The 27,699-nt window shown below is 36.6% G+C and overlaps 1 protein-coding gene across 3 annotated transcripts in view; it reads right to left on the reverse strand.

The window, feature by feature from the left end:
* Positions 1 to 1,711: 1,711 nt before the first annotated feature.
* LOC139959822 (BAI1-associated protein 3-like) overlaps positions 1,712 to 27,699 on the reverse strand; it is a 34,810-nt gene continuing 8,822 nt past the window's right edge. For all 3 annotated transcript variants that reach the window (XM_071957700.1, XM_071957698.1, XM_071957699.1), the window contains exons 4-29: positions 27,000 to 27,059; positions 26,275 to 26,341; positions 24,873 to 25,065; positions 23,862 to 23,906; positions 22,600 to 22,677; positions 21,334 to 21,418; positions 20,388 to 20,489; positions 19,229 to 19,431; positions 18,183 to 18,297; positions 17,551 to 17,675; positions 16,303 to 16,393; positions 15,483 to 15,695; positions 14,840 to 14,985; positions 14,112 to 14,232; positions 13,026 to 13,094; positions 12,395 to 12,469; positions 11,834 to 11,935; positions 10,528 to 10,812; positions 9,915 to 9,994; positions 8,994 to 9,060; positions 8,447 to 8,497; positions 7,503 to 7,658; positions 7,250 to 7,370; positions 6,683 to 6,806; positions 5,899 to 6,098; positions 1,712 to 4,817 (exon numbers count right to left, since the gene is read on the reverse strand). In XM_071957700.1, coding sequence (XP_071813801.1) covers positions 4,711 to 4,817; positions 5,899 to 6,098; positions 6,683 to 6,806; positions 7,250 to 7,370; positions 7,503 to 7,658; positions 8,447 to 8,497; positions 8,994 to 9,060; positions 9,915 to 9,994; positions 10,528 to 10,812; positions 11,834 to 11,935; positions 12,395 to 12,469; positions 13,026 to 13,094; positions 14,112 to 14,232; positions 14,840 to 14,985; positions 15,483 to 15,695; positions 16,303 to 16,393; positions 17,551 to 17,675; positions 18,183 to 18,297; positions 19,229 to 19,431; positions 20,388 to 20,489; positions 21,334 to 21,418; positions 22,600 to 22,677; positions 23,862 to 23,906; positions 24,873 to 25,065; positions 26,275 to 26,341; positions 27,000 to 27,059 — 3,081 coding nt within the window. In that variant the 3' untranslated portion in view covers positions 1,712 to 4,710. The remainder of the gene's footprint in view (positions 4,818 to 5,898; positions 6,099 to 6,682; positions 6,807 to 7,249; positions 7,371 to 7,502; positions 7,659 to 8,446; positions 8,498 to 8,993; positions 9,061 to 9,914; positions 9,995 to 10,527; positions 10,813 to 11,833; positions 11,936 to 12,394; positions 12,470 to 13,025; positions 13,095 to 14,111; positions 14,233 to 14,839; positions 14,986 to 15,482; positions 15,696 to 16,302; positions 16,394 to 17,550; positions 17,676 to 18,182; positions 18,298 to 19,228; positions 19,432 to 20,387; positions 20,490 to 21,333; positions 21,419 to 22,599; positions 22,678 to 23,861; positions 23,907 to 24,872; positions 25,066 to 26,274; positions 26,342 to 26,999; positions 27,060 to 27,699) is intronic.

The raw sequence follows: 27,699 nt of genomic DNA on the forward strand, positions 1-27,699 counted from the left end.
AAACTTTTCATTGTCTTACTTTAAAAGCATGTAATCCAAAGTCTTTCTGTAAGTTTTAAAGTTTTACATAAATGTTCACCTCACGATATATATATATATAGAGAGAGAGAGAGAGAGGCGGAGAAAGGAAGACAAAAAAATAGATATACGCCCGATGAGACTGCAAATTCAAGGAAAACAAAATGGAGTTAATTAAACTGGGAACACTCAGCCCATAGATGACTGTTTTATCGATCCCAAGGTACAAATCTATCCAACCTGTTTTACTAAGGGAGAAGATATTAATTAGTCCACATCTCAGTCGAGGGGGATACTGCATGGATGAGATCAAACTTGGTAGATTTTTCATTTGTCAAAGAATCTTACTAATCGTGTAAATTGAAAGGATTTTTGAGCCTCTTTCATTAGTAGATCATTCTTCCCTTTTTATCTTTCTCCCTCTTCCTCTCGTTCTAACTTCCCTCTCTTTTTTTAACCTTTTTCTTGCGATATTAATCAAGCTATTGACCGTCAGCACTGGTTTCTGCTAAGTGGTTCATTACCCTATAGTCTATATTGCTATACGAGATGGTTTATCCTCGCACGGAAATTTAGAAAGATCTATGAGTTTTCAGACCGCATTTCATCACCTAATTCTCGTCATATCTTGTCATATTAGTATTAAACTTGAGAAGTGCGATTAAAAGATCCATAAATCGCCATACTGTAAATAAAACTTGGAGCAAATGGGGTTTTTTTTTGGGGGGGGGGGGATTGCTCTATACCAATTTTCGAAACTGGACCAAGATTAATGTTTCAAAGTAGTCTAGAGAAAATTCGGAGATGCATAGGCCTTTATCCTGTTATATGGACGCTTATACATGACAACCATACGTCCTATGTCGCTGTGTCCCTACCTCAAGCATTAACCTACAGAAACAGGACTAAAGACTAGTCATGGCCGACGGTCACGTTTTGCGTACATGCGGTCACGTTTTGCGTACATGCGGTCACGTTTTGCGTACATGCGGTCACGTTTTGCGTACATTTGGTCACGTTTTGCGTACATGCGGTCACGTTTTGCGTACATGCGCCATATGGGGGTTCTAATTTTGTTTTAAGCCTACTTTTCTTCGTTAACTTTGGACTGAATATCAGATCATTTCTTCATGCTACTAAAATCGCGGGAGGCTAGTCAGCGACTCCATCCAGCATCGACAGCGGCCTGGTTAATGAATATGCATATATATGGATATATGCATATATTCAGAATTGATCCTTTGTGAGGAGATAATCATCTTGCAAATTCTGTCATTCTGCTGTTACAATGGAAATAGGAGCCATTCATATTATGAAGTGCCAGTCCCGTCCACATTCAGGTGGGATCAGGGGATGCAACCCCTGGGGTCAATCAGGGGGGCCGGGGAAATACAGTATACTCCATATCATAATATACCCAAGGAAAATGAAGATTACAAAAAGAGGACCCAATGAAATAATTGTTCAGGGGCCCAGTTCTGGTTCAAAGATGCTTCTGTCCATATTGCCACTTAAGCTTTCAGCTCTCTGAAGTGGGGAGATGAAAAGTGAAAGGCACTTGTACGTAATGCAAGAGAAAACCCAGATTAAATAACGAGCCGGAGAAGACTTTTAATTGTTCACAGCACAAAAGTTGATCTCCAGGGTAGCGGAAGTGATCAAGATGCACAGAAAGAAAAATAGAAGCGATATGTTTATTTAAACAAGCTTTCAAACTGTAAATGTATTTTTTGTTTTTTGTCATATTTATCCACACAAAGATAAACTACAATGCTTTCAAATTAACTACAAGGAATATAAATATATCAGGAAAGGTAGAAAATAAATTGTTACCAATTTTTTATTAACTCTAATACCATTCGCATATATTGATCAATCTTTTGTTAAACAAATATTATAAAAGGTAACACTAAAAATTTCTGAGAAAACGTAAATATTCAGTCTTTCAAAGTACTAAGTACATGCACTAGATTCAGATCGAAACACGATCCTTCAAAATCAACAGAGAGCGTTGAATTAAACTCTCAAGTGGGAAAAACAATATTGAATCAGGGTCCAACTTGTGTAACTTAACCCTGCGAGAGAACAGCGGGCTGAACACAAGATGTTGAATTCAATTTGACGGGCAATCCCTCTCCGAACCGAACTTGACTGTGTATTCTATGTTTACTATGCCAAATATTTACACATTATTTTGTAATAAAAATTATATATGCTGTTTCTTTCCAAACGGTTTAAGATTTCAAGTGAATTGTGTAAAACTATTCAAATGCTTCATTTGAAGTAACAGGAACTGTATTACCCCCCCCCCCCCACCCATGTTAAGGGAGTTTACAACGACATGTGGCTTTGAGTCTTGCAACGACAAAACAAAAATTTAGAAACAACAAGTTGAAAATCTTAGAAACCTAACACCTTACCAAAGGACCGTTTCATATTCTGAACCTATGTAAAGAGGTAACAACCTGTATATTTTCTTTCTCATCAGTTCGATCCTAAACAACAACAAAAACAACAACATAAATTTTAAAAGTACTGCAGTATGAATGTTACAATTGCTTCACATTAGAAAGACATGACAGAGAAGGAACATGGGAATGTTGAACTTGTTGATAGTATTATTATGTAGGTCACCTATGCAAGGTCATCGCTCACTGGCCCAAAGTTTATCAGCGAAATTGGAACAAATTATCAGAAGTACTTTCCTGTATATTCAAATTAGGCTCAGACAACCATGAGCTAAATTGGACAATTAAATGATTGAATGAATGAGGGAAATGTTTTCAGGGTGGCTGTAAAAATTGAACATTGATTTAACAGTTACTTCTCCAAGCATATTGAGAGGGTCAGAAGAAGTCGATGGGGAGGGGGAGGGGGGGCAGTACTATTGACCTTTATTAAAGTTGCATATAGGGGCAGTACAAAAATACTATTTACATTGTCTCATATGTTTTCTTTCAAACTTTTTAAAAGAACGATGACTGCATGATATTTTAGTCATCAGTCACTTTCTTGGTGTCACAATGTTATTAACCATTGCAACATATTCTTTGCAATGAGTTGGAGCATACATGTAGATTATCACACAGGGGTAGAGCCTCTATCTTCATGACAAGGCCATCCTATCCGATGGTGGAAAATGAACAAATTCATTAGTTAAATTACCCGCGATGATGTGGCCTAATTAAATTACCCCACGAAGAGATGGTTTAATTAAATAATCCACAATGAGGTGGCTTAATTAAATTACCCACAAGGATCACCTGCCAGCATACATCACAGCTTAATCCATTATCACCCTGGTTACTTATGTCCACTAGAGAACTAGATTGTGTTACATTTTACCAAATATTGATCAAACATTTATTTTTAACAAAATATATATTTTGTTTATTCACACTAACTTCATCTTGTCTACACAGCTGCTTTTTTGGAAATGAGTCATTAAATGTGCATTATGTCTTAAATTCAAATGAAATATTGAAATATCATAAACTGTATGAAAATGCCACAAAAATAAAGTGGCAAATTTTCAAATTTTCAAACAGCAAAAAAACACATTCTGATTTTATTTCTGAGAAGATAAGAATCAATCAACTTAGATGAAAGTAAGAAAATAATTAATTAATTGCATAAAACATGTGTCAATGCTCTTTTAATGTGTGAAGCATGCATCCATTTCCTCCATCGGTTCTATTTCAGGTCTCTTCCAACTTGACTGGCAAATAACTGGCTCCTCCAATCCATCCAACATTTGTCATCAAACAGCTTTCCAAAGTCTTACTAGATTAACACTTTTTATGCCTTAGATATCATCCGTAGCCCCCCCTCCCCCCAAATGGGCTAGAGCAGGGTTTCCCTAACTTTTTCTCCCACGAACCCCCTATCCCCCTATGGATGTTAGACTTGTCCACGAACCCCCAACTTTTCGAGACACGATCTGAGTCACAATAATACTATAATACACATAACAGTGCTTCGTAAAACATCAAGTTCATAGTGTATTATTGTATTGTCATGCGTACACCAACTTCACCAAAGTCATGCGGCCTGTGTCTGTTTCATAATTCAGTTTTTTATCACATGCACGGTATGGTACTACTATGGCAACATATGCGTATGGAAGGCGAAAAGAGTTTGTCAATAGGTACAACTTTTGTACATTACTAAATTATATGATATGAAATATGAAATTATATCAGATTTTAAGAGGACTCTAGTTTTGACTTTCAGAGACGTCTCACGAACCCCCTGGAATGGACTCACGCACCCCCTGGGGGTTCCTGCACCCCAGTTAGGGAACTCTTGGGCTAGAGAGTTGACTAATAATGGTCACTCTTTTCTAAAACGGATTTTGCAGCCAATGTCAATACATCAGCTTCTCTCAGTCATTAAGTGTGGTGCCCTCCTTATGTTTCTCTATCATGTGAATGGAGGGGGAGGCTGGAGGAGGGGGTAGGGGGGGGGGAAACATCATCTACAACTGAGGTATCATCAGTAAACACTTAGAGTATCATACAGATGAAAGGACAATGTTACGATGGTGAAATATGCAAGCATTTATGGAAGTCTGACGCCAATCTTGAAGTTGCCTCCTTACGATGTGTCTTCCTAGGTCAGAAGTAAAACTCACATAACATCCGGTTCACAGGCACACAGGAGGTCCAGAGTGGGTGCATGCTTCCAAATTTGTCATCTCGGTTTCTGTTTGTGCCTCTTAGTCCAACCTTTCCAAAAGCCTTGAGCTTCTTTGTCGCTGTGTCTATAACTGATAGTGTCCAGAATCTGGACTGCCTCTTCTGTAAGGGAAACAGATATATATCTATGAGGATCATCTGCATTATTCTTTATTCTTCCACCTTTGTTGTTCAGAATTCAATAGTCTAATCAAATACCTTATTCAACACAGATCAAAGTGGATGAGGTTCTGAAGGCATAAAGTTTATCATTTACACAAATTTACCAAAAAATAAATAAATTTAAAAAAAAAATCACTTGAAAATTTGGTGTTTCAGTTTGAGTTTAAGTTGCCTTTCATGTTACCCATGAAACACTGACACATTTAATTACAGCACGATGGAGAAGTAGATCTTTTATGAACACATAGCTCCAACCACCCGATCCCCACCCCTTCCCCAGCCCATCTTCTAGACCTCACCCACCTCAATCTTCTTTCATTTTGAAAGAAAGAAACACACAAATAGAGGAATATTTCCAATATATATGACCTACTTTTAAGTTAATAAAAATGAAAATTTTGGCTGATTCATCACAATTTCTGAACTATTTGAAACATCAACGTTGGCCTCTTCCTAAACTACAATTTTACGCCATAGACATAGAAAAGAGGGCAGCATACCAGAACTGGACAAAGAGTCCTAGTCCATTCTAGCCATAGTAGTAGACCAAAGAGTAATCATTGTGTACATAGAGAGGAGAAGGTTTACTCTGAGGAATTTTAAATATGTTACATATAGGTTAACAGAAATATCAACTGACATTACTGTACCTCTCCAATATTCTCCTGCATCATATAATACTTGTTCCTACCCATCAATAGCTGCATTATTTACAGAAACTAAATATTGTAAATACAAATCTCCAAAATGCTACCACTAAAGGTGGTTTTTACTGTGAATTACACTTTCTGTGTAACATACATTCATTTCAACATTCCAGCCTTCCAAATTGTTGAAAATTTTTGCCATTAACTCCTAGACACTGGCATCATTTCTCCATTCAATGTGCCAGCCCCCCCCCCACACCCACACACCCCTAAAAAACCCACCCATTACTGTCTAGTGTTTGGATGGACGAGTCACAAGTTCACTGATCCAGAGAACAGAATCTAAGGACAGAGTGATTGGGCATCGTACAAACCTTGATCTAGAGCTGGCATAAGCTGAAGGCTCTGAAGTGACAGCTCGTCCATTTGACCTTTGAACTTTTCTTTGAGGCCCACCACTTCATTCAAAGAGAGAAAAGCCTCTCCTTCTAAGTCCGACCCAAGGACATCCTTGTCCAAGACTCTGAACTGAATGCAAGCACCGGGTGTAAGGCACTGATCGGCAGGAAGCTCACTAAAATTATCAAACAATGGAAATTGGATAGAGTCATTAACTAATAAGCAACTGTCACCGATTGGCTTATGTTGAATGAAATTGATAAATCAAAGTTTGGAATATTAGTCTCTTATAAATACTTTAAATTTCACGAATCCGAGTTTGAAATTTTGAATTATTCATGACAATATAGAAATAAACTTTTACACAACAAAAAGAAGATTGCAGGACCACAGGTCTGTTTCAATCTTGAGACTGATCCCCAAAATCTTCATGACTATTTTTTTAAAAATATTTCCTATCATTCCACAATCACCACATTTACTTTTAAAAATTACACAAGAAAAGCTTAAACATTTTTGGTATCTATAGTGAGTTCAGAGATGCTGACATACTTTATATAAGCATACTCAAACTTTTACCTTGTCACAATATGCTTCAATCTTTCCTTAATGCAGTTCTCAATTCACTGTTTAATTAAATCCAAATCCAGGAAAATAAATTTACAAAATTTTCTACATTGAAAAGATGCATTGTAAAACTATGGGAATTAAATTATGTATTAAAATGAAAAATTCAGCAAAGCACAATAAGTAACTAACAATGTGAATGTTTCATCAAAGAGAGGATGGAGGGTCGCCTTTTCAACCCTGGTACTTTTGCTCGAGACGTCTGGAAAGAGGTGACTTGGTTTCAGCTGGACTTTCACATATGGATCACTTTGACCTGAAGAAAAGAGATTAAATGTGAATCATTTAATAAAGGGATATATATATATATATATATATAGCTCGGTGTTAGCTCAGTGTTAGCTCGGTGTTAGTTCAGTGTTAGCTCAGTGTTAGCTCAGTGGTTAACACCGGTGCCGTTCAATCACAAGGTCCCGAGTTCGAGTCACTCCAAGATTAATGTCTGTCGTCCATTTACAGAGTTGCTGACAATTGACAATTCATAATCATGGACGGTAAATATGAATGTAAGAGACTGACTTCGGTCAGCTTGCGGCTTTGATAAGCCAATGATGGCTTTTTCGCGAGTTCCTGATTGCAGGAGGATCTTAAATACATACATATCCTACTGTATTATGTTACTTACAGGGCATAGCTGTAGCTTTAATACTGTTACAGATCTATGCCAAGTCATGCTCTCATTTCTATTTTCTTACTAACCATTGCTATCCAGAGGTTTCAGATTTGAAGCATTCATTACTTGGACCGACAGACTCTGGGATTTCTTGACATAGAGGCAGCGGATACTGATGTTACCCAAAGGTTCACCCTCCATCTCCTCCTGTGTAACAAAAGATGATGAAAGAATGACATAAGCCAAATATGCTAGAACATCAAGATATGGTTACTCCTGCTCAAGCAGTTAATATATAAATTTCTAAAGCGTCTAGGGAATAAACATTAAACCACACACCTGCTCCAGTAGCTTTGCCTGGTAGAAATTCTGGATGAGTTCAGGGGTTGGGATGAGAAAGTTTTCCAGTTGCATCCTCAGATGAGAGTACCCATCACCGTGTATCATGTCGGCGTCCAGACCGTTACCATCTGCACTGAAAAACGTTTGTAGGATCTGTGAGGGGGGGGGGGAGGGGGGATATAAGAACGACACAATCTGGTCAGAAGTGGTGAAAAACATATGATCATTAATGAAAAATAAAAGTAAATCACCAATTATAAAACGATATAAAGTAAGACAAAAGCTGGCTCCAAATAAACTGAAGGTTAAGAACAAAGGAGCCTCTCTTCACTTCATTCACGTCCAAACTCTCAGTTCTCTGCTCCGAATATTTGAATAAGCATTTCAAGATTTTAGCTTGGACCTTATTATCATAATTACAGACATAAAATTAAGGTAATATCATTGAGAATATACATTTCCATGAATACACTTCCATTGTGATATGTCCTTCACAAACAAGAACATTTCCTATGGATACGTCTGGGAGCAAAGTTGTGGATAATTGGGGATTTATTACTGTGCAATAGTGCTTGGAACATTCTAAAACCAGTTTATAGAAAGTATTCACACCTTACACACAAAATGTTCTTTCCATAATGTTCTAACCATACCCCAGTTTTGAAAATGTTAGGTCAACACCAGGGCTCGAAATAAGCCAAGGCCAGTGAGGCCACCGGCCTCAGTGCCCTTGGAGTTGGCCTTGGTGCCCTATTCACTGGCCCTGGTAACTGGCCTTGGTGCCCTGGTCAATATGCTCATATGCACAACAGTAAATAACCTGTCCTGAGGCCAAACTGGCCTGCCCTAAAAATTACGAAATTCGAGCCCTGGTCAACACACTGCTATGCCAATTTCAACATTGATGAAATGAATATTAGCAGATAGGGTGGGTCACGAACCTTGATTGCATCCATTATTCTTCTCACACAGTCTGTGTTCTCGTGAAGATTCTAAACATGAAAATACCAGTCATTTTTTAAAAGGGAAGTATACATATATTTTAACATCAACATTATATCCACTAAACATCAAAAATGCATCACAGCTACTCAAAAAGATAAAATCATTCAATGAGATTAAATGTTAATCTAGGTTTTTTGTTGTTGTGAACATTGCTTTTTTCACTTTTCAAGGGTAAGGGTAATGAAGGGTGGGTATTTGGAGTTATTTAGGGATATAAATTGCCATAAAAGAGTATTCTAAAGTGTATAAAAAGTCACAATTATGCCTTTCATCTCTTGTACCATATCTTCATGAATTCTAAGTTTTTAATAGCATAATCCAAATTTGGACAAAGTTCCAACGATAATTCCCACAGGTTGGATTGGAACACTTTACGACCAGTCACACTGAGTGATTCTTGAGGACTTCGGTAAAAGGTAAAATGAAATTGAAAAGTATGAAACCAGCAGTTGGTTCAATTATAACAGAGACTCATTCTCTCACCATTTTTTGGACATCCACCATTGCCTGGAGCTCTTCCATAACTAACAACCAGAGTTCACCTAGAATCCTAAAAAACATGCAAAAGAGAAATGGAAAAGAAAATTCACTCTCTCTAATCTACTTCAGATTATATACGCTTCCTGGATATTAGAAGATTCTCTCTTCCGTGTTTCAGTTTTAAAGGTTAACAATTTTAACATCCGTCTGACAATAAGTCATATTTTGGCTTTCTATTACATACTTTAAGACCAACTGTCTGCCAACATTCTGAAATGATGTAGAAACAGAACCGTTGGATAGAATCAACACTTTTCATACGCCAAGAAGGGATTATAAAAACAAACACATCAGCAGGAACATAATTTTATCTACATTTCAAATATTGTAATACAGATTCCACAAAATATGAGTTTGTTCAAACCTGTCTTAAGGAGGACAAAGTCATAGATGAAACTAAAATAAACAGGTCATCTTTTTATCTTTTGTTGAATGCTCATGAACTTTTGAAAACATGTTTGTTCTTTCTGACAATTTCTTTGTATGGTTTCAGTTGATGAGTTGTTTAGTATAAATGTATAAACTGAATTTCTTCAGCACCACAGCTTCATACCAGCACCACACCCCCCACCCCCTCATCCCCGACCTCTCATCAGCAAAACGAAATGTTGAAAGGAATCACCAAGAATCATAGGGCTGAAATGCTCAGTTGGTAGAGCATAAAACTGTTATTTCTGAGATCACCTGGTTCAAAACTGGTAATGATAGGAATTTTTGTACCCTGCCTCCTGTTGATATCATAATTGATTCTTGGTTCAACATGTTTGTCTTTTCTTTCTTTCAGGAAAAATTGCAATAAGTACATATGCTTCACCTAAATAGAACTCAGGGATGAGTTTGTACATTAGAGAAGCAAATTCTCACCTTTTGAAGTTATTGTCCACAACAAGGCTGTGGAGGGTTTTCACATTTGTTTCCAAGTACTCAAGAATAGGAACCACAACCTGCAATAAAAATAATCCACAAAATGATCAATCAGTGAGAAACATTGATGATTTGGGGTTCGCAAAACAGAGTGTCAATAGAATTATCCAAATACTCTTCATTTCTTAGTTTAACGTACTTACTTTGCAATGAGACAAACTCAGTGATTTACCCTTTTCTTTAATATAGTTCCCATTTGACTGTAAAAGTACTATCATTTACATAAGTTTAAACAAACATCACTGTTTTTTTTCCTTCAGTTTTCCCTTAATTGTCCCCCATGACTTCCACTCCCTTTAGGAAAAACTTCAGTGAACAAAAACTGGACCTTTTCGAAACTTTTCTTCCCTACCCCCCCTTCCCTTTTTTTTAATTATCAATTACAAATAAACAAAGTTAATGAAAATACAAATAACCTCATTGTTTCAATTTTCTTATTTTGCATAACTCCACCCTTCCCCTTTTCACATCCCTTCTAAGAACAGCATATCCAAAGGCTAAGGTTTACACAATAGGGAACATTTGTAGGTAGAGAAACAGTATCGATGGTCACCTGATCTGCAGTGACCTCTGAGGTGGAGGTCACAATGGTTTCGATGCATTTATGGACGTCGCCCTTCATGAGTTTACAGGCGTGGCAGACTATTTGTCCAATCCTGTTCCTCATGTCATCATCGGCGCTCTGCAGCATCGTCATGAGAGTTCGTTCACATTTCATCTGACTCTCTCGTCCATGTTCCTTCTCCAGGGCGGCCACGACTTTATCCAGTCGGAGAGTTTCGTACAGGCTGGCCAGATACTGTCGGACCTCTTCCAAGTTATTGATGGCTATGCATAGCTGCAAGAGAGTCGTAGGGAGTATTTAAATGAGTGTCGTTGTCTTCAAAATAAACCTTAATCGGTAATAAGCATTAAATACTACTGCAAAAGCTCACTTTTTTCTTTTTAGGAATTTCACTGTAAATCTATATAATTTTTAAAATTATCCCTTCGATTATATATTATATATATTTTTTGGTATTAATATTTAAGCTGTGTCAATTTATTCTTCATATTCATATTTTAAGGGTTTTGTCATTTTGTTGTCATTGTAAAGCCTTGAACATGCTTTTAAGCATGAAAAGAGCGCTATATAAATTTGGTAAAATAATTATATTAAAAATAATATACACTGATAATGTGGGTGAGTATATGCATAACACTAATACTCACAGCTGCATAACATGAATGTCAGCCTGTAATATGTGAAGCAAGGCCCCACTCATCGGACCTAACCACAAAGTACCCTCAGGGATCACTTGGGCTTGGATTCTATTAATAGTCATACACCATCATTTATCTCAAAGTTTAGTACTTATTATATGCAAAGACCATCATAACTTCTAGCTGGCCGTACCGGCACATAAAAATAGAATGCTATAGTGAATAGATACAACTGATCTAGAGTTATCTTGGCATGACCAAGCATTACAGGTGTTTCTCTATGGGAGTGAAAGGTATACTGCCAACCTGTCCCATATATCTATTGGGATGGATATTTCAAGGCATAAACCTCACACTTCTTCAGTTTGCAAATACTGTGATAGACTGATAGGTACTATTCAAGAAATTAACTCTGTTTATTCTGTTCTCAAATGAGAAGGCTATCTCTGATGGTTATATTGGTATGAGACTCTTGAAATTAACAAACATTATAATACCTTTATTTAATTTTTCAATAAACACATTTCATATACTTACAAGAACTGTTTACACTACAGTCAGGAAATTCTTGGCAGTAGGTTAAATCTCTCATTTCAAATTCTACATAGATAAAACATGATGCAAACATTACAATTATAAGCTTGTATTAAAAATACCTGGTCACTGACGTCAAACCTTCCGACTGTATCGTAGAAGCCATTGGCTGTTAATTTAGCATGTATGAGGTGACCATACTCCAAACCGCAGTTGCAAATATACTAGGACAAACAGGAAGCCAAATATCAGCATCATGTAATACCATAATTCATATAACTGCTAACAGATACTTCATCATAATGCTTGGAGTACCTGAGATTAATCAAAGACTGTCATCACATCTGACTTTTACTTTTCCATTTTATTTTATTTTTTATCTTCTTGGGAGAGCAAAGACTATGGTGTTGAATAAATAAAAATTAAATCAAATATTAAATAGCTAATAATCAAGAAATGGTACAGGCTATTTCATGTTCATTAAAATAGTGTGAAAAGTTTAGACATTCATTTTATGAAAGATACATTATACGGAAGGCGAGGTATTTATCAAAAGGCAGAAAAATTGTTCTACAACTTTAAAAGGCCATTCTCAATTAAATCCTTGCCCCTGACCCCCCCCCCCCCACCACTTGAGCCCCAGCCCTCTTAAAATGACCTAAACACTTTCTAGTGATTCTTACATCTGTAACACACGCTGCAAATACGTAAGCACCAGCAGGATCCGGCCAGTTCAATTTGTTCCAAAAATCAGAAAACTACAGAAGAGTGAAGAAATGTTAAAATATTAAAAGATATTAAATAATATTAAAAGATGTTGATAAAGATGTTGACAGGTACAAAGACAAAAGCAAAAAAAAGCTTTTGCACAACAGGTGTAAATATTTTCTATACCTGTATTTGCCAACATAGAATAACAGAAACACAGAGGACCTTTAAACCCTCTCAACCATGGACAGACACATTTGTTATTTTTAGCTGCTCAATACCTTGAGTTGCTTGTGGAATAATAAACAAAGAAAATGCCACTGTTATTAACCGTTATTGTTTACATAGAGGCAATAGGGTGCAGTGTTTACATAGACCTGTGCACAAAAGCACACAGATCGCATAGGGTTATATATGTATATATATAATATATATACAACTTATCATGCTTTGGCAAACACTTTTGCAATAGAAAGAAAACTACATTTAAGTTGTACTGGTATTAAAATGATATAAAAGCAGTTGAGTGAAGGCTGCATCCCACTCACGGAAAGTAAATAATTATTTAAAGACCAATGAGACCTGATATTGCGAGGGAATACTCACCACCTTGATACAGCCTGTAGCGTCCACAGCCGACGTGCTGTGTTTCACAATACTATCCATAGTGTTCATCTACATAGAAAGGTTAGAACACAAATTTAAAAAAAACTATTCTCGGTTCCATTTTTAGACCAGAAAAACCACAGATATCAAAGTTCATTCTCCAAATGTAACTTGAAAACAGACCCCATGATCAGAAACTTAGATACAGTTAAAACTGTGGACTGGAGTCCATGGCAATATTTTCACATGGAAAGCAGGAGGGGAAAGGGGGGGCAGTGGGGGGGAGTGGGAGATCTCAGACAAGTAAAGATAGAACTTAACATTATCAGACATTGACTGAGCATGCCTCAGTCAGGACACTGACACAATCACATTACAGAGCAATTAGACACATTGACTAACTCTGCTTTTGATGTCACACCCAATTATCCCTCAAGGCCAAGAAAATATCCAATGGAAATTTGTTAAGGATATCTATGCAAAGTTAACAAATTCCTTCCTTCATGGAAATGCATTTTATATCCGATATATACCCATCCAAGAGTAACCTGTGATAATTAAGGTGAAGCTCAATGTTTAAACACCTTCCTGTTACGGTTAGGTTTTATCATTTTAATGGGGTATATCCCACAGGACATGCCATTCCACAAACAACCTGAGAATGCATTGCCTCCACATACATACATCCTTCGCATACAGGAACATTTCCTATGGGTATTTGCATGTGAGAATCTGGATATATGGGTGTTGCATTATAAACTGGGCTGTCTAGTAAGAACTGACATTCTGTTTAGGATATTGTGGCTTATTTGAATAACCTGTAGAGGAATCCTTTTGAAATGCCTCCCTTCATCGGGTTATATCTTAGATCATGACTTTTACCGATATGACAACATCCTGCTCATGTAGTAATCAAAACAAACAATTACTGCCACATACTGTATCTGTAAAATTGTCATAATAAAGTTCATTGAGAAGTTATTGGAACATATAAGAATTTAATGTAATTTTTCTATTACAGATCTTGTTTATTCTTGCTGAATATAGCTTTCAGAATTATACGATATTTTGAGATAAAATTAATACCTTATCCAACTCTACAGCTTTTGTGATTCTCTGTAAGGATTCCTGCTTGGTGACATCAAACCATCTTTGGACAGTCTTCTTAAAGACGAGATAAAACTTGGCGGTCGGCGTTGGCTCCTCTCTAGAGGGTAATAAACACATTAAAAACTGACATTAGATACATACCAGATCTATAAACAAATATAATAAAACTGAAATATCATATAATATAATATTGTGGAGTCCTCTGCCCTATCTATGGCGGAGCATCACTTTCAGAAGATCCATGATGTATAGGGGCCTGTATGGTTGAGTCTTTAAATGTTAATGTAATTCTACATGAAGGTTCACACAGACAGACACAGACATCTCTAACTTTTGAAACTACAGTGCACGGTTACCTTTCCATTCCTTGCTCGACTAGACACCTCAGGGAGAAGACAACAAGAACATTTTATGATAACAAGAACATAGAGATCTACACAAAAGCAAACATGAAGTGGTTCTTCCTAGCCTATACAGTTGCCATTCTGTTAGCATGATATGCAACCTAACCTAATACAGTAACCCTTCCTCTCATTAGGTTAAGCATCTGATGAAACACTAGTAACATCAAACGCAAAGACTATATTATATCCACACCAAGAATTCAAGTTGAACAGGTTCACTCATGTAAGGAAAAATATATAATCATTACAGCTAAAACAATGAAGTTTTTGTCATGATGCGAGATATGAATCAAAACTCACTGTGTTTCTTGACACACATAGGCAGTATTAAATGCCGTGAGGGATTGGTAAAGTTGAAACATCGATGAACTCGCATCTAGGCTCTCCTCTGGGCTTAGAGTGGATTTAATTGCAACATCTAGGGCTTGGCGGACATCTTGCATAGCCTATCATGGATAGGAACAGGGAAAAAAAGAGTTTCCTAAAGGTAGGCTAACATTTTGGAAATACAGGATGGTTTAACGTATATATCTATAATTTTACAATATTGACATTCAATCAATTTCAAGCAAACAATTTCAGGAGCAGATCCAGTTTTCTGAGCTTGCTGAAGAGGATCGGTTGAGTTTAATATATTTTTAACATCATGTCCAGAGTGCAATTAGCTGGCTATCATGCATTCTGTGTATTGAGTCTGACTACAATATGTAATAGCAGATCTGATAACTGTTATAGAAATATTTTAGATTCAATGAAAAAAAAAAAAAACAGAAAACAGTTAGAGAAAGCAACTGTTGTTCTATATTAACTGAATGAAAATATGACAGTATGAAAAATAAAAATGTGTAGATTTCTTGGAACGCGCTGTCTATAACAGAAACGAAGAACAATTATATGAACACACTTTCTTTTCGAAATAAATGAAAAACAGTATGATTCTTACCAGGTCCCCAATCTGCCTGTGGACAATGTCCTGATAATCCAAACTGACCACTTTCTTGTAAACGTGTGTAACTAATTTGAGGTCCCTCTCGACATAGTTCTTCATATTCTCCATGAGACGGGCTAAGAGCGTAACGTCCCTGCAGGTTTCATCGGTGGGAATTTCTTTCCCCATTTCTGACTTCATAAGTGCATATGAATCACAGCAGTCGGCCTGAGGGTATAATGAGCAGCATCGTGAATAACTGATAATTGATGCAGAGCTATCCTTCAATTGTCTCTGAGAATTATGTGATATATTACATTAGTATGTTCGGTAAAACAGTATTCCTGTGGATTTTTTTGTTTGATTTTTCAAAGAAGTACTTTAATGCCTCTGTATTGTAAAGGATCAAAGTCATGTATAGAAAATTTGTGTGACGGTGAAGCTGACACATGACCAAGCCGAAGTGTAAATAACTGAATGGGAACAAAATGACTTGGGATTGCAACCTTTTTAATTACAGTATAAAACAAGACATGTCTTGTCAGTATCCAGCCACCTGTTCAATGTCATAAGAACGAGGAGTTAACCTAGCTTGAGCTCTCTGTAAGAAAATTAAAAGCTATAAACAGAATTGAGAAAGTCTTTCAGAAAAAGATTGTTCGAAGTAGTCTTGGATTTTGGTCGGTCACTAACTCGAATGACCCTTTGGCCAGTTTTAATTCCTGTCAGTATTTTGTTTACACTACTTCCAACTGTTGTACTGCTGAAACATTTTAACATTAAAGTCATGATATGTGTAAGGGTCAACATACCTTAATGTCATTCAATGTCTTACCTTTATTGCAGCAATAATACTTGGCTTTAAGCCAGCTTGATAGAGTTGCAGCTGTAAGCCTTTGTCCAAGATATAAGTCTCATTCAAGCAGCTGTATATAACCAATTAGAGCAAAATTAGACAGCATCAATCTTTAGCATACAATTTCAGGTTTAATATAATTTTCCATAATTACCACCGATAAGCAATTATTCATCACCCAGATTATTATTGAGAAGAAAATAACCACTATTGATGATTCCTTTTGTAGTCAAATCAAAATGAAATTGGATGGAATGGTTCGTGACCTTAACTCAAAAGATCTGAAAGTAGGAATAAATAGAATTGTAGTTCTGGGGTAAAAAGGAAGTGCTTTTGTCATACGATATGCTACTCAATGGTAGATTTGGAGGAGGGAGGAAGCCAAGGATGACCTATTTAGGTGTAACAGAGCGAGTGAAATGGCTCCAGAACTTAATTAAATTAATACTGATAATTAACTGCATTGTTACATTAGTTAGATGAGGAGGTACAGTGGCAGAGAGTAGACAGGCTCCATGAGAGCCAAGAATATCTTCAAACAGAGGTGTATGACTGGATGCATGTGAATTGGGGGGGGGGGGAGAGGTCACCGTTGCATGTATATTACAGTAAGGCAAAATGAAGTCAATCAAAGTCCACCCCTAACCTTCTCTTCAACATCACAAAAAGGATCTTCCTCAATGAGAAATCCTTTTCTTTTAATTGATTAATTTTTGGCCCGGCATGCCACAATTTCAATGGTAAAAGCTAGGGTCAGGGCTTCGCAATAGGCTGCTGCTATAGGGGGTCATATCCAGCTGGTGGAAAGTTTCAATACTGTACTCAGTGAACTAATCAGGTATGCAGACCCTTGAGGCATTAGGATTGAGCCACCGACCGGCCTATCCTGAACATTGTTAATTCTATATAGGTATATATAGTGAAATATTTATTATTATTATTGATCAAACCACTGTTTTCCTCCGCTGGTGCCCGCGGAGAATTAATTGACCTTAGATGCAGCATCTCGGTCTTCAAAGGTCTCATGAAAACATATTTATTTACTGCACAGTAATGTTTGTTTATGTTGCTTGTGTTTAAGATTGGTGTTTGTTTTGTGTAATTTATTCTTGTTTCTGTAAAGCGCTGTGATCTTTTGTAGAGCGCTCTATCAAATACATAATCATAATAATCATAATCATAATAATAATAATCATAATGAATAATAATAATCTATGCGTAACTTACTTCAATAGCACAGAGAGCTTGGTTAGTGCATCCACATCATTACATGGAAAAACTGTTCTCTGTTTCTGAAGTCTGCTGATTGACATGGTAATGAATCTATGGAGGCAGCCTCTAACTATGGGCTTCTGTTAAGTCAAATGGACAAAACTGCACATTACAACACATTTTGATGACTCTTCTGGCCATTTTTGGAACAATTTAACTTAATGTATGAATAAATAGTTGAGAACATTTTTTCAGGGCATAGGGCAAACTGGTCAACATTTCACTTGAACAGCATTGGAATCGGTCGCTCATCTGATAACAAGTTTGAGCTGGGGGCTTTCTCTCCTGAGGTCATTACTTTGACTTCCATTCCAGCCAATATACATCTCTTTTACTCCTTCTTAATTTCTTTACAATTTCCCAGTCAGCTTTCTATTCAGAACAGCCTCCTGTATTAACCAAAACTTGTCAGAGAAAGGATTTGCAGAGAAATATCTCTCTTAAAAGTAAATAAACAGAAAACTGACTTTTGTTTCTGGAACTGTAACAAGAACAACCTCTGACTAATGTGATCTTAGAATAACTTTAATGAGGTGTCATTATTAATGGGGAAGAAGCACAGATCTTGAGAGATTTAAGAAACTTACGTCGGAGTCATAAATGACCGGATTCGAAGAACAAGAGAGCTTTTTTAAGATGGACAGAAACGTCTTGTACTCCAAGCTAGGCAAACAACATGGCTGGCTGTAAGCAATCCACTGACTGAAATGATTAATTAATTCATTTAATTCATTTAATTTTCACAATCTTAACGACATGAAAATATTTTGATCCATGGGTTGTTTACTTGTTAAGAAATACAAGAGGAGAGCCCATCCTCCTTGGCACCTTATTTTACAAAAACTATCTAGGTTAGAGCAAAATGTTGGTCAATAATGTTCCTTTTTTTTAAGGAGTCTTGCTATGAAGCAATCAAGGATAAAAAAGCCACTGCTTTAGCTGTAGAAAGTCTTTTCCAATCCAATTGCATTAAATATCACTTTACCATGCAAGTAGACTCTCATCAGGTCAAAAAAACACTAGATGGGTGTAGAAGGTTGCATACTCCACAATATGTAGAAACAAGCGAATAAGATACTGTTTAACCAACAATACTTGGCTGGTCATCCAATTGTAAAGATCCGGATCAAAAGATCGATGGATGCATGACTGACAGATTTGTATGTAGTTTATTACTAATCGTCCGATAGCTACAACATGTAAACCTTGTCTATACATCTCTATTTAAACAAGTGGACATACATATTACAAGACAAAAAAATCCACACATAGAGCATATAAATATTTAATGTTCACACTAGTCTTATATTCTACTCCTGTTAACGTCAATAATATTTTTGTTTTAAATCCTCTGCAGCACTTTTTACATATATATGTATATTTATACCAGAAGTTGATTGACCTATGTTTAACCACAGAAACTTGCAATAATACACACATGCTTTTTCTACATAACATGTTGTTTTTTTTTTCAGTATTAATGATATACGGAAAAAAAATCAGAATCCTGGAAATTGTAAAACAATAAGTGGAACAATAAAATACTAGGTCTGTTCACTGGAGTAAAAAGGAGAGGGAACAAAAACAGAAATAAATCTGAAGTAGAGGTTTAAAGTTGAAGCTAGCAGCATACCTGACAGCCTCCTGCTCTAAAGAGATTTCATGTTGTGCTGCATACTGCATCAGCAAAGATTTACTGAGAGCAGAGACCTGTCCATCCCAGGTGTCTTTACCGTGTTGTTTCCGTCTGCTTGACACCTCGTAGTGGATGCTTTTGTACCAGAGTATCTGTAAGACTTGCTCTGCAGTCACAATGTGCAAAGCATGCTGAAAACTCTGATAAGCAATGGGGAATAAAAAGGAAAGGGAAAAATTGACTTGGAGCTTATAAACATCTTTTGAAAAAAGGGCAACAGATATTTAGGGCTTGCAGGATTAGAACCAGTGACCTAGTTATGATAAGTACAAGTCCTAAGCTGAGCTATTCAGCAGTTAACAGTTGATGATCCCAACATGAAAAGTCCTTTATCGGGGTGAAAAAAATCAATTAAAATTGGCACAATGATGAAAATTTAAAAATTGTAAAGTTAAAAGTAGAGATTCCAAATTGTTGTTGAACCTAGCATATGTTCTATGAAGGTACAGTAGGGTGTTAGTCTCCTGCTTAAAGCTACATATTGCACTGAGTTGGTGTCATGCTGGTGTTGTATTCAGCACCATGTTAAGGGAGAACACAAAAATAGGTAACTGCAGATGTAATCAATTATTTTAGTCCACTAAAGTGACAATGGAAACAAAGTTGAACTAGTCACAATCTTCTTAAGTCAACAAGTGGAATGATTAGTAGTATATTATCCATTTTATCTACTGGATTAAATGGTCAACAACTTGTTGTTTAGGAGGTTGCCAAAAGACTGTAAATACACGTATCTGTTAGTCACATTGTGGGGTATCCAATTTTGCACGAACATTGCAGGTTTCAAGTGTTGCCTTGTCCAGGAAAACAAAAACAAAGGAATAGAAAGTGGTCCTTTAAATCTATCTTGCTGCATTCAATTTTTAATTTTTTGGCAAACCTCAAGTCATTTTACTACTTCATACAGAAATGAGGATAGGCCTAACAAACATCTGATCATATGAAATTCATGTTAGCTACAGTGACAACCTTTAAGAAAAAAAATATAAAAAATTATGTCTTGTGCCGAACTATTTAAGATGCAGCAAGAAAGCACAGGCATTCGTTATGCGATCATTTTGTGATTCGCTTCTGCGATTCCTACAATAGGTCGTACCTTGTGCCTCCATCGAAATCGCAGCTTCACCTCACCGTAATATTTCTTTGAGGTCTTACTATGCAGTGGAAACCAGTCCTCCCTTCCATTGCTGGGAATTTCCTAACAATAAAGAAAAGGAAACTGGATATCAAGTTGTTTACTCCAAAAGAGGACTGATCCTTCATCACTGAGTTTAACTTACCACAGGCACTACACTATGGCTTCTAATAACCAGCAACCCCAGAACAAAACAACTACAACTTACAGCTGAATAGCTCTGTTGGTAGAGCAGGCCTTGTGTTCCCAAAGCAAATAAAACTAGTCATGGGTGTCCCAGAAAGCAATTAGGTCTCTTTGCTCTATTGAAATCAGTTCCAGTGTATGGTACTGTATTGGCAAGAAACAGTGCTGTGGTTAATATGTACTAGCACCAGCCTGTGCAATGACATAATTAAAAGTGATCTGTGGCAGTTTGATGGTTGGATAACTATGCTTCTAATCGCCTCATTTCACTGCCCAGAAAATTCTTGGCTCTTTCAAACTTCAAAACACTAATCAATCCATCACACTTTGGTTACAAGTATTGAATACCCTAGTCTGCCTTGTCTGGCAGCGAAAAAATGACGATATGACTCAAAACTTGAGGCCTGGAAATATTAAATGTACATTATACCTGTTGTACCAATGGACTGGAGAGTGCCCTGATGACCTATTAAAACTTACTAAATATTACGTTCCAAACTTCAAACATTCTTAAAATTTTGAAAGTACTTTTATAAAGTAAGAAAAAATATATACATCACTATGCATAACCGACATCCCACCCAGACCCTACCCCTCAGAATTGTGTGGCTGTAGGCTACTGCAGGAAGATATGAAACGATTATCAATCCACTTTTTGACGATTAAAATATACTACTGTTGTTTTTGCAGCCTGCATGTGCTTATGTGAACAGTAACTTACCTTCAAGGGAACGACAACTACTCCCTCAAAGTCATTGGTGGATGTGCTGCTTCTTCTAGATGTTTTAGCCACTTCTTTAAAAAATCTGCAATTTATTTTTGGTAAGAGAGAAGAAGCATTTACGAGTAAATATTTAACCACCACTATATGTGTAAACTAAACTGTCATGAAAATCCCCCGGGCCAGAATTTTACATATTTGTGCCCTTTGTCCTGACAGTATGAACAGTTTTAAAACCTATATCTTACAAGAACATGATATTCATACTGCTCAAAGACATAATGTCAGCACAGGTGTGACACAAGAATACAGTTTGATAAAGAATTGGCCCATCTGGGTGAAAGCAACCCATATATAGCAAGTTTCATTATTATACAGAGAGGCTGCCAACAGGTTCATAGCAATGCCAAATCTGTTATTGATGGTGATCTAGTCCACTCACAAGACTTCTGTCATAATCAGCATCACAGAACTATAACTATAACATCACAAAACTATAACAAGGGGTGTTAGCTCAGTGGTTAACGCTGGTGCCTTTCAATCATAAGGTCGCGAGTTTGAGTCACTCCAAGATTAATGTATGTCGTCCAGTTACAGAGTTGTTGACAATCGACAACTCATAATCATGGACGTTAAATGTGAATCTAAGAGACTGACTTCGGTCAGCTTGCGGCTTTGATACGCCAATGATGGCTTCTTCACAGGTTCCTGCTTGCAGGAGGATCTAAAATACATACATATATACATACAATATATAACTGATATTTCTCTTGCTGCTCACACTCCTACTGTTGGCTTATTTCAGGCTACCCCTCACGCTTTTGACATGACTTTCCAATGTAACATGACTTCTTTAAACCCTTAAGAAACAGATTTGCTAATTTTACTGTTGAATATGGTAGAAACTTCTCTCTCCAAAAGAAGCTCTTACCCTATATAGCTGTCTGTTAGGGGATATACAGTGGGGGGGGGGGGGGTGTGCAAGCAATAGAAGAGTGGAAACAGAGAATACCTCGATCTCCATGTCCTCCTGTCAGCATGCAGTGCTTAAACCCTTCCTGACCGTATCAAGTACATCTAATTCATAGTAAAGCTTATAGATTACCAATTCTACGTTAGCCACAACCTACAGCTAATTCACTCTCAACATATCTGGAATATGAAGAATTTCTCATTGCTAATATTGGCAATTAGTTAACATATCCTGCTAACCTTCAATGTATTCCTAACTTCTCCATAAAATTTTTACTTTGAAAAATTTCTTACCGGCCCATAGATTTCAGATTCGGAACGTTGCCGACATTCTTCACTGTTTCTAGAATGGAGGTCTCTTCGTCGTGATCCCTGCAACCGATAAATCGGGAGAAGTGAATACTTCTGTGGGACAATTTGTTTCTTTGTCACTTATGCAATTCCATTTGGTATAACTATCTCCCCTTGTTACCACAACCTACATACACCAATTACAAACAACATGCATGTGAGTGGTGATGATAATTTGCATATACGCTGAGAGATTAGGACTGACAAACTGTGCATGACTTAATTAAGTACGTTCTGCAGATCTATAATTAATTAATTAATAAATAAATTAATTAATTAATTAATTAATAACAAAATTAACTAAATGTTCTACATTCAGCATCTCTGAGCTCAAGACTTTTACAATAGCCATATATTTACTCCTTCAATACTTTCAAGCAGACGGTGTTGGACAATTTACTGCATGATTTCTCTTGACGTCAAATATATTTCAACCTACAGAACACAACTGAGAATGAGGAAATGACCAAACACCAACACTTTCACAAAAGTAGACCTATAACACATACTTTCACGGCATGTTATACTTAGCCTAGCCTGATTTGCATATATACACAGAATCCATCTGTTGCCAGGGCTGAAAACTGTTTTTCCATTACTTTGATGAGGAGTATGAAATATTTACCAGTTGATCTTAGCCCTGTCTTACATGTATGGACAAAAACTACATTATCACAATTTAACCTCTTATAAGCATTTCCACGGGTAATTTAAGTAAAAGTCATGAAAGGTTAAATCTAAATGCGAGCTGCATGGTCAAGAAACCGCAATGTCAAATTGCAAAAATTCTAAATTTTGAAGTATGCAGGGAAAGCTGTTTGCGGTGGGGGAAAAAGTTGATCTTTTGCAACATAAACACAACAAGACATCACTGTTTTAGAATTTCTCTGAATTAGTTTCATCCCAATTTGTCACAATGTTATGTATGTGGGCCTCAATTTGCAGATTGGAGATTGAGTCGTTTATTATGTTTTATGACCATGTGCAGTAAAAAGGGGGAAAAATTGCAGAACTAGCTAACTACTCAAAATGGCCAAACTTATATAAGAGTTGTCTCAGTAACAGAAATAATTGATAAATAGATGTAACAATTCAAGATTCAGAGAGATAACAAATCAATTCAAGATTCAGAGATATATAACAATGTAATTCAGTTCAATTCAAAGTCAAATAATAGGCTGAGTATTAACAAAACATTGACTCACCAAACTTCCACTTGTAGGACATGATCATCTGTATTTTCAATTTCACTAAATGCAAGGAGAGAAAAGACAAAACTTTACGAAAGCTTATCAAGTTTTTAAGAGTGACAAAATATATAAATGAAACAAGCAAGCAAGCTACCCAGACACACAGGACAGAAATATAGCTTTCCCTTTTACCTAAGAACTAAAACATAAGTTGATTCTGCTGTTACCATTGATCAAAATAAAAAAAAGAGTATTCTTAATTGAAAAAGAGAGGAATTAAGTCTTCATCCTAATGTCAACCTTTCGTTATGAGGAAAAGTCCGTAACGAAATCATTGTATCTTGGAGTACGTTTATGTTTAACCACCGTTCCACCAGAACACTTTGTGTTTTGCTACATCTCTGACCAAACCATATCATGTAAAATATATATTTAAATATATATAATATTCTAACATACCTGTTTACCGCCTCATTAGTATTGCTAAGATACTGTATATGTGCTTACAACCAGTTAGCTGCTTAATAATTATCAATTTTGTATAACTATCAAGTTCTTTAAAGTTTTGTGGCTACATTGATCCCCAAAAGCAGCTTGTTGAGTTAATGGTGATACATTTTAAGTAACTGCTGTATTTGACACAAAGTGTCATAAAAAATGACATATATTTGTTTGACTATTAACATTCCAACAATGAAATCATATATGAAACATCTTTGAATGATCCAATTTGCTAATAGCGTGTGATAAACATTATTAATATGGACTGTATCTGGACTCGCCGAAATGCTGACAATAAATCCAAATTCATTATTTACCAGAAGCCCATTATCAAAACTCATCATCAATAAATCTATGCAGCTGTCCTACTTTGATCAGCCGCACTTCCGTGTTGAGTACCACTCGGAGAGGGTTTTGGTATAATTGTTAACCAAACTCCAAATAGCTCTTCCTAAAGTTAATCTGCATTTGCTACTACGTGTGGAATTGTCTGACGACCAAACATTGATTGATTAGAATGCTTACAATTGGAAAGATTCATTCCATAATGGCTCGAGGGTCTTTTTCTGGACGCTGGTGACCTGGACAAGTTCGGCCGAGAGATGTTTCTCCAAAAGCAAAGGTCTGACATCCTTGGGGATACAGTTGGCTGCAGCTATGCCTGTCCGCCTGCTGTCTGCGGGTATGCAGCCTATCATGCAGAAAGGATCGCTCTTCCCTGGTAACAAGACAGATAATTACAGTTCTCAACAAGCAGTAACAATCATAGGAGAGGGAATGGCATTTTAGCCCTGACAAATTTTGTCACCCCAAAGTTTCTCTGATCGTTACCGTGCCCTTCATGGAACTGAAGAAGGGGGAACAATAGCAAAAACTATAAATTGGCCAAGCTACCACTATCCATGTATGTTTTTACACACATCTTTGCTGTGGGACTCTACCCAGTACGTTTTTCCAGGACTGTGGAGAACACTGTCTTAGGACTCAAACCCTTTTGTAAATGAAACTGACTCAGCAGCTGAGGAACTGACCTAATTCTGTGTTTTAGAATCCATTCTCTTTTAATTTATGAACCTCAGCTAGTTGAGGAACTGACATCATTATTCTGTGTGTTTTTAGAGTCCATTGACATTTAATTTGTGAACCTCAGCTGGCTCTTTAAAGGAAATGCATTAAAAGTGATATAGAATTTACAACCTGGTCTGATAGCACTGTGTTTTTAATGGTCTAAAATATATGAGAACTAATTCTCTACCCATGAGACATCCTCATTAATAAGCTCATTAATAAGCTCATTAATAATGAAGATGAAAACTACATCTCGTCCTCATTGAAGGAAATCCTCTCAATAACTCAGTGATTGGCAAAGGTGCTCAAATTTTTATGTTATTCCCTCGGTTTCACTTTCAGTCAACTATTTGACTAACTTCCTCTTTCCCGATGTAAACAATTGGTGATTAAAACAAATAAATGAATTAAAGGGTGTGAAGACTTGCACAAAAAGAATCCAACCTAGTTTCAAATGAGATGTAACAGAAGTGTTAGGCACCACCATCGATCCTAGAAAATACACACACAGCTTGCTATTGTCGGTTATTAAACACTAGTGTACAGTCAGTAGATACAGCTGCAGTCAATACCCACAGCACAGTGTATAAATGATACAGTGATGGACATCTCAGCTAAAGATAACAAGGTATCACATTTCATTACTGTCTGCATTTTGTAGCGACACGAACAAAACGTCACTTGCAAGCAACAGAAAGTTAACTTTTTCAGATGGACGCACGCGGTTTGGGGCTAGTCTTCAATGCCTGTAACTATAAAATTGTGTGATACATGCAGATCCATGCTACATCGCTTTAATTCCTTCCTGTTATTCCATCTGTGTTTACTTTACAGAATACCTGTTTACAGTTCCACTTACCATTAGAGTCTTTGGGTACTAGACCTTTGGCTCCTATCACAGTGACAGTCAAAACAGATATAGGTGGCTGTTAAATGAAAACGTGAAACTACTAAGAATACAATTATATTAGTATTGAACAGATGTTTTTATACTTTATTACTTTCTTTTTGGAAACTGCTGGTTGCATTTTATCACTATATCTGCCATCACCATACTGTATATTTCATGTGTATGATCATTACACTTACAATACTAATTGTCTGCTAGTTAGAAGATTAGTAGGATCCATGTGTTGTTCCATACAGTTCTGATATGAAGTGCTTCTTCCTACCTCCATTTGACTCCCTCCCCTACCCTCCCTACCCCCCCCACAACATCCTGCCTCCTCAGGGCCTTAAAAAACTAAAAGTTTCCTACCTTCCAATGTAAACATTCCATTCTTATCGCTTTGCAAATTTAAATTTAAACAATCAGGCTAAAAAAGTGCCAAAATACGAATTGTAATCATAATGCTAAAGAGCTACCTAGATAGAATCTTATCCTGTAATTAATTCCAGATTTGACGGGAGGATCAATTGTCAAAGAAAATTGAAAGAGTCAGTGAAGGAAACATGGTGTAATGAATGGCAGGAAAATACCGGTTGAAGTTTTGGCATAACCTTTACTTTATTTCTAGAGACATCTGGATTGGAGGGGAGGGTTAATGCTAACGATTGTGAATCTGTTTGATGAATCACTCGTACCTCCATCTGTTTCGCCGCATCTAGATGATTCTGATGGTTCTCCTTGCTGATATCCATAACCTTTTACAAAAACAAGAGAAAAATATATAAATATTGTAACTTTTAATGAGCATCACATGTGCGGTTATTCCTCAACTTACAATAATATCGTCAAAATTTTGAAAGAGCTAAGAAATTATTACTAACTACTGCAGCAAAACAAAAACATGTGATCTACCAGCAAGCCTAAATCTAGTGAAAATTTGGCGGTCATAACTAACTATTTCATGTGCAGGTTTGTGCGGGGGGGGGGGGGGCCTTAGGCAGTAATTCCAGTCTGCACTACTTCAATGATGATCGTTTCATATTTTCCAAGACACATCAACTGTTATTATTATTATTGTTTTGATTTTGATTTTTTTTTTTTACAATTAATTTTCAGTCGACACAAATAATCAACATGGCCCTGTAAATGCATTTCAATCGACTTGTATTTTTTTTATTTTTCCCTTTTTTTAACCTTTTTATGTAAAGCTTTATTTCTTCACCCTGTAAAAATGTTAGAAATCGTTGCCTAATTTTCACCATTCCCAGTGTGGGGATGGAGATCAAGTAACATAGGTTTGTAGACCTGTACACAATCTTGCCTTTGATCATCCCACTGCACATTACAACCAACTGACATGAGTTTTACATGCATTTTACACTCCTTTCTTAAATT

This window comes from Apostichopus japonicus, chromosome 19 (genome assembly GCF_037975245.1).
Source record: "Apostichopus japonicus isolate 1M-3 chromosome 19, ASM3797524v1, whole genome shotgun sequence".
NCBI classification, from domain to species: domain Eukaryota; kingdom Metazoa; phylum Echinodermata; class Holothuroidea; order Aspidochirotida; family Stichopodidae; genus Apostichopus; species Apostichopus japonicus.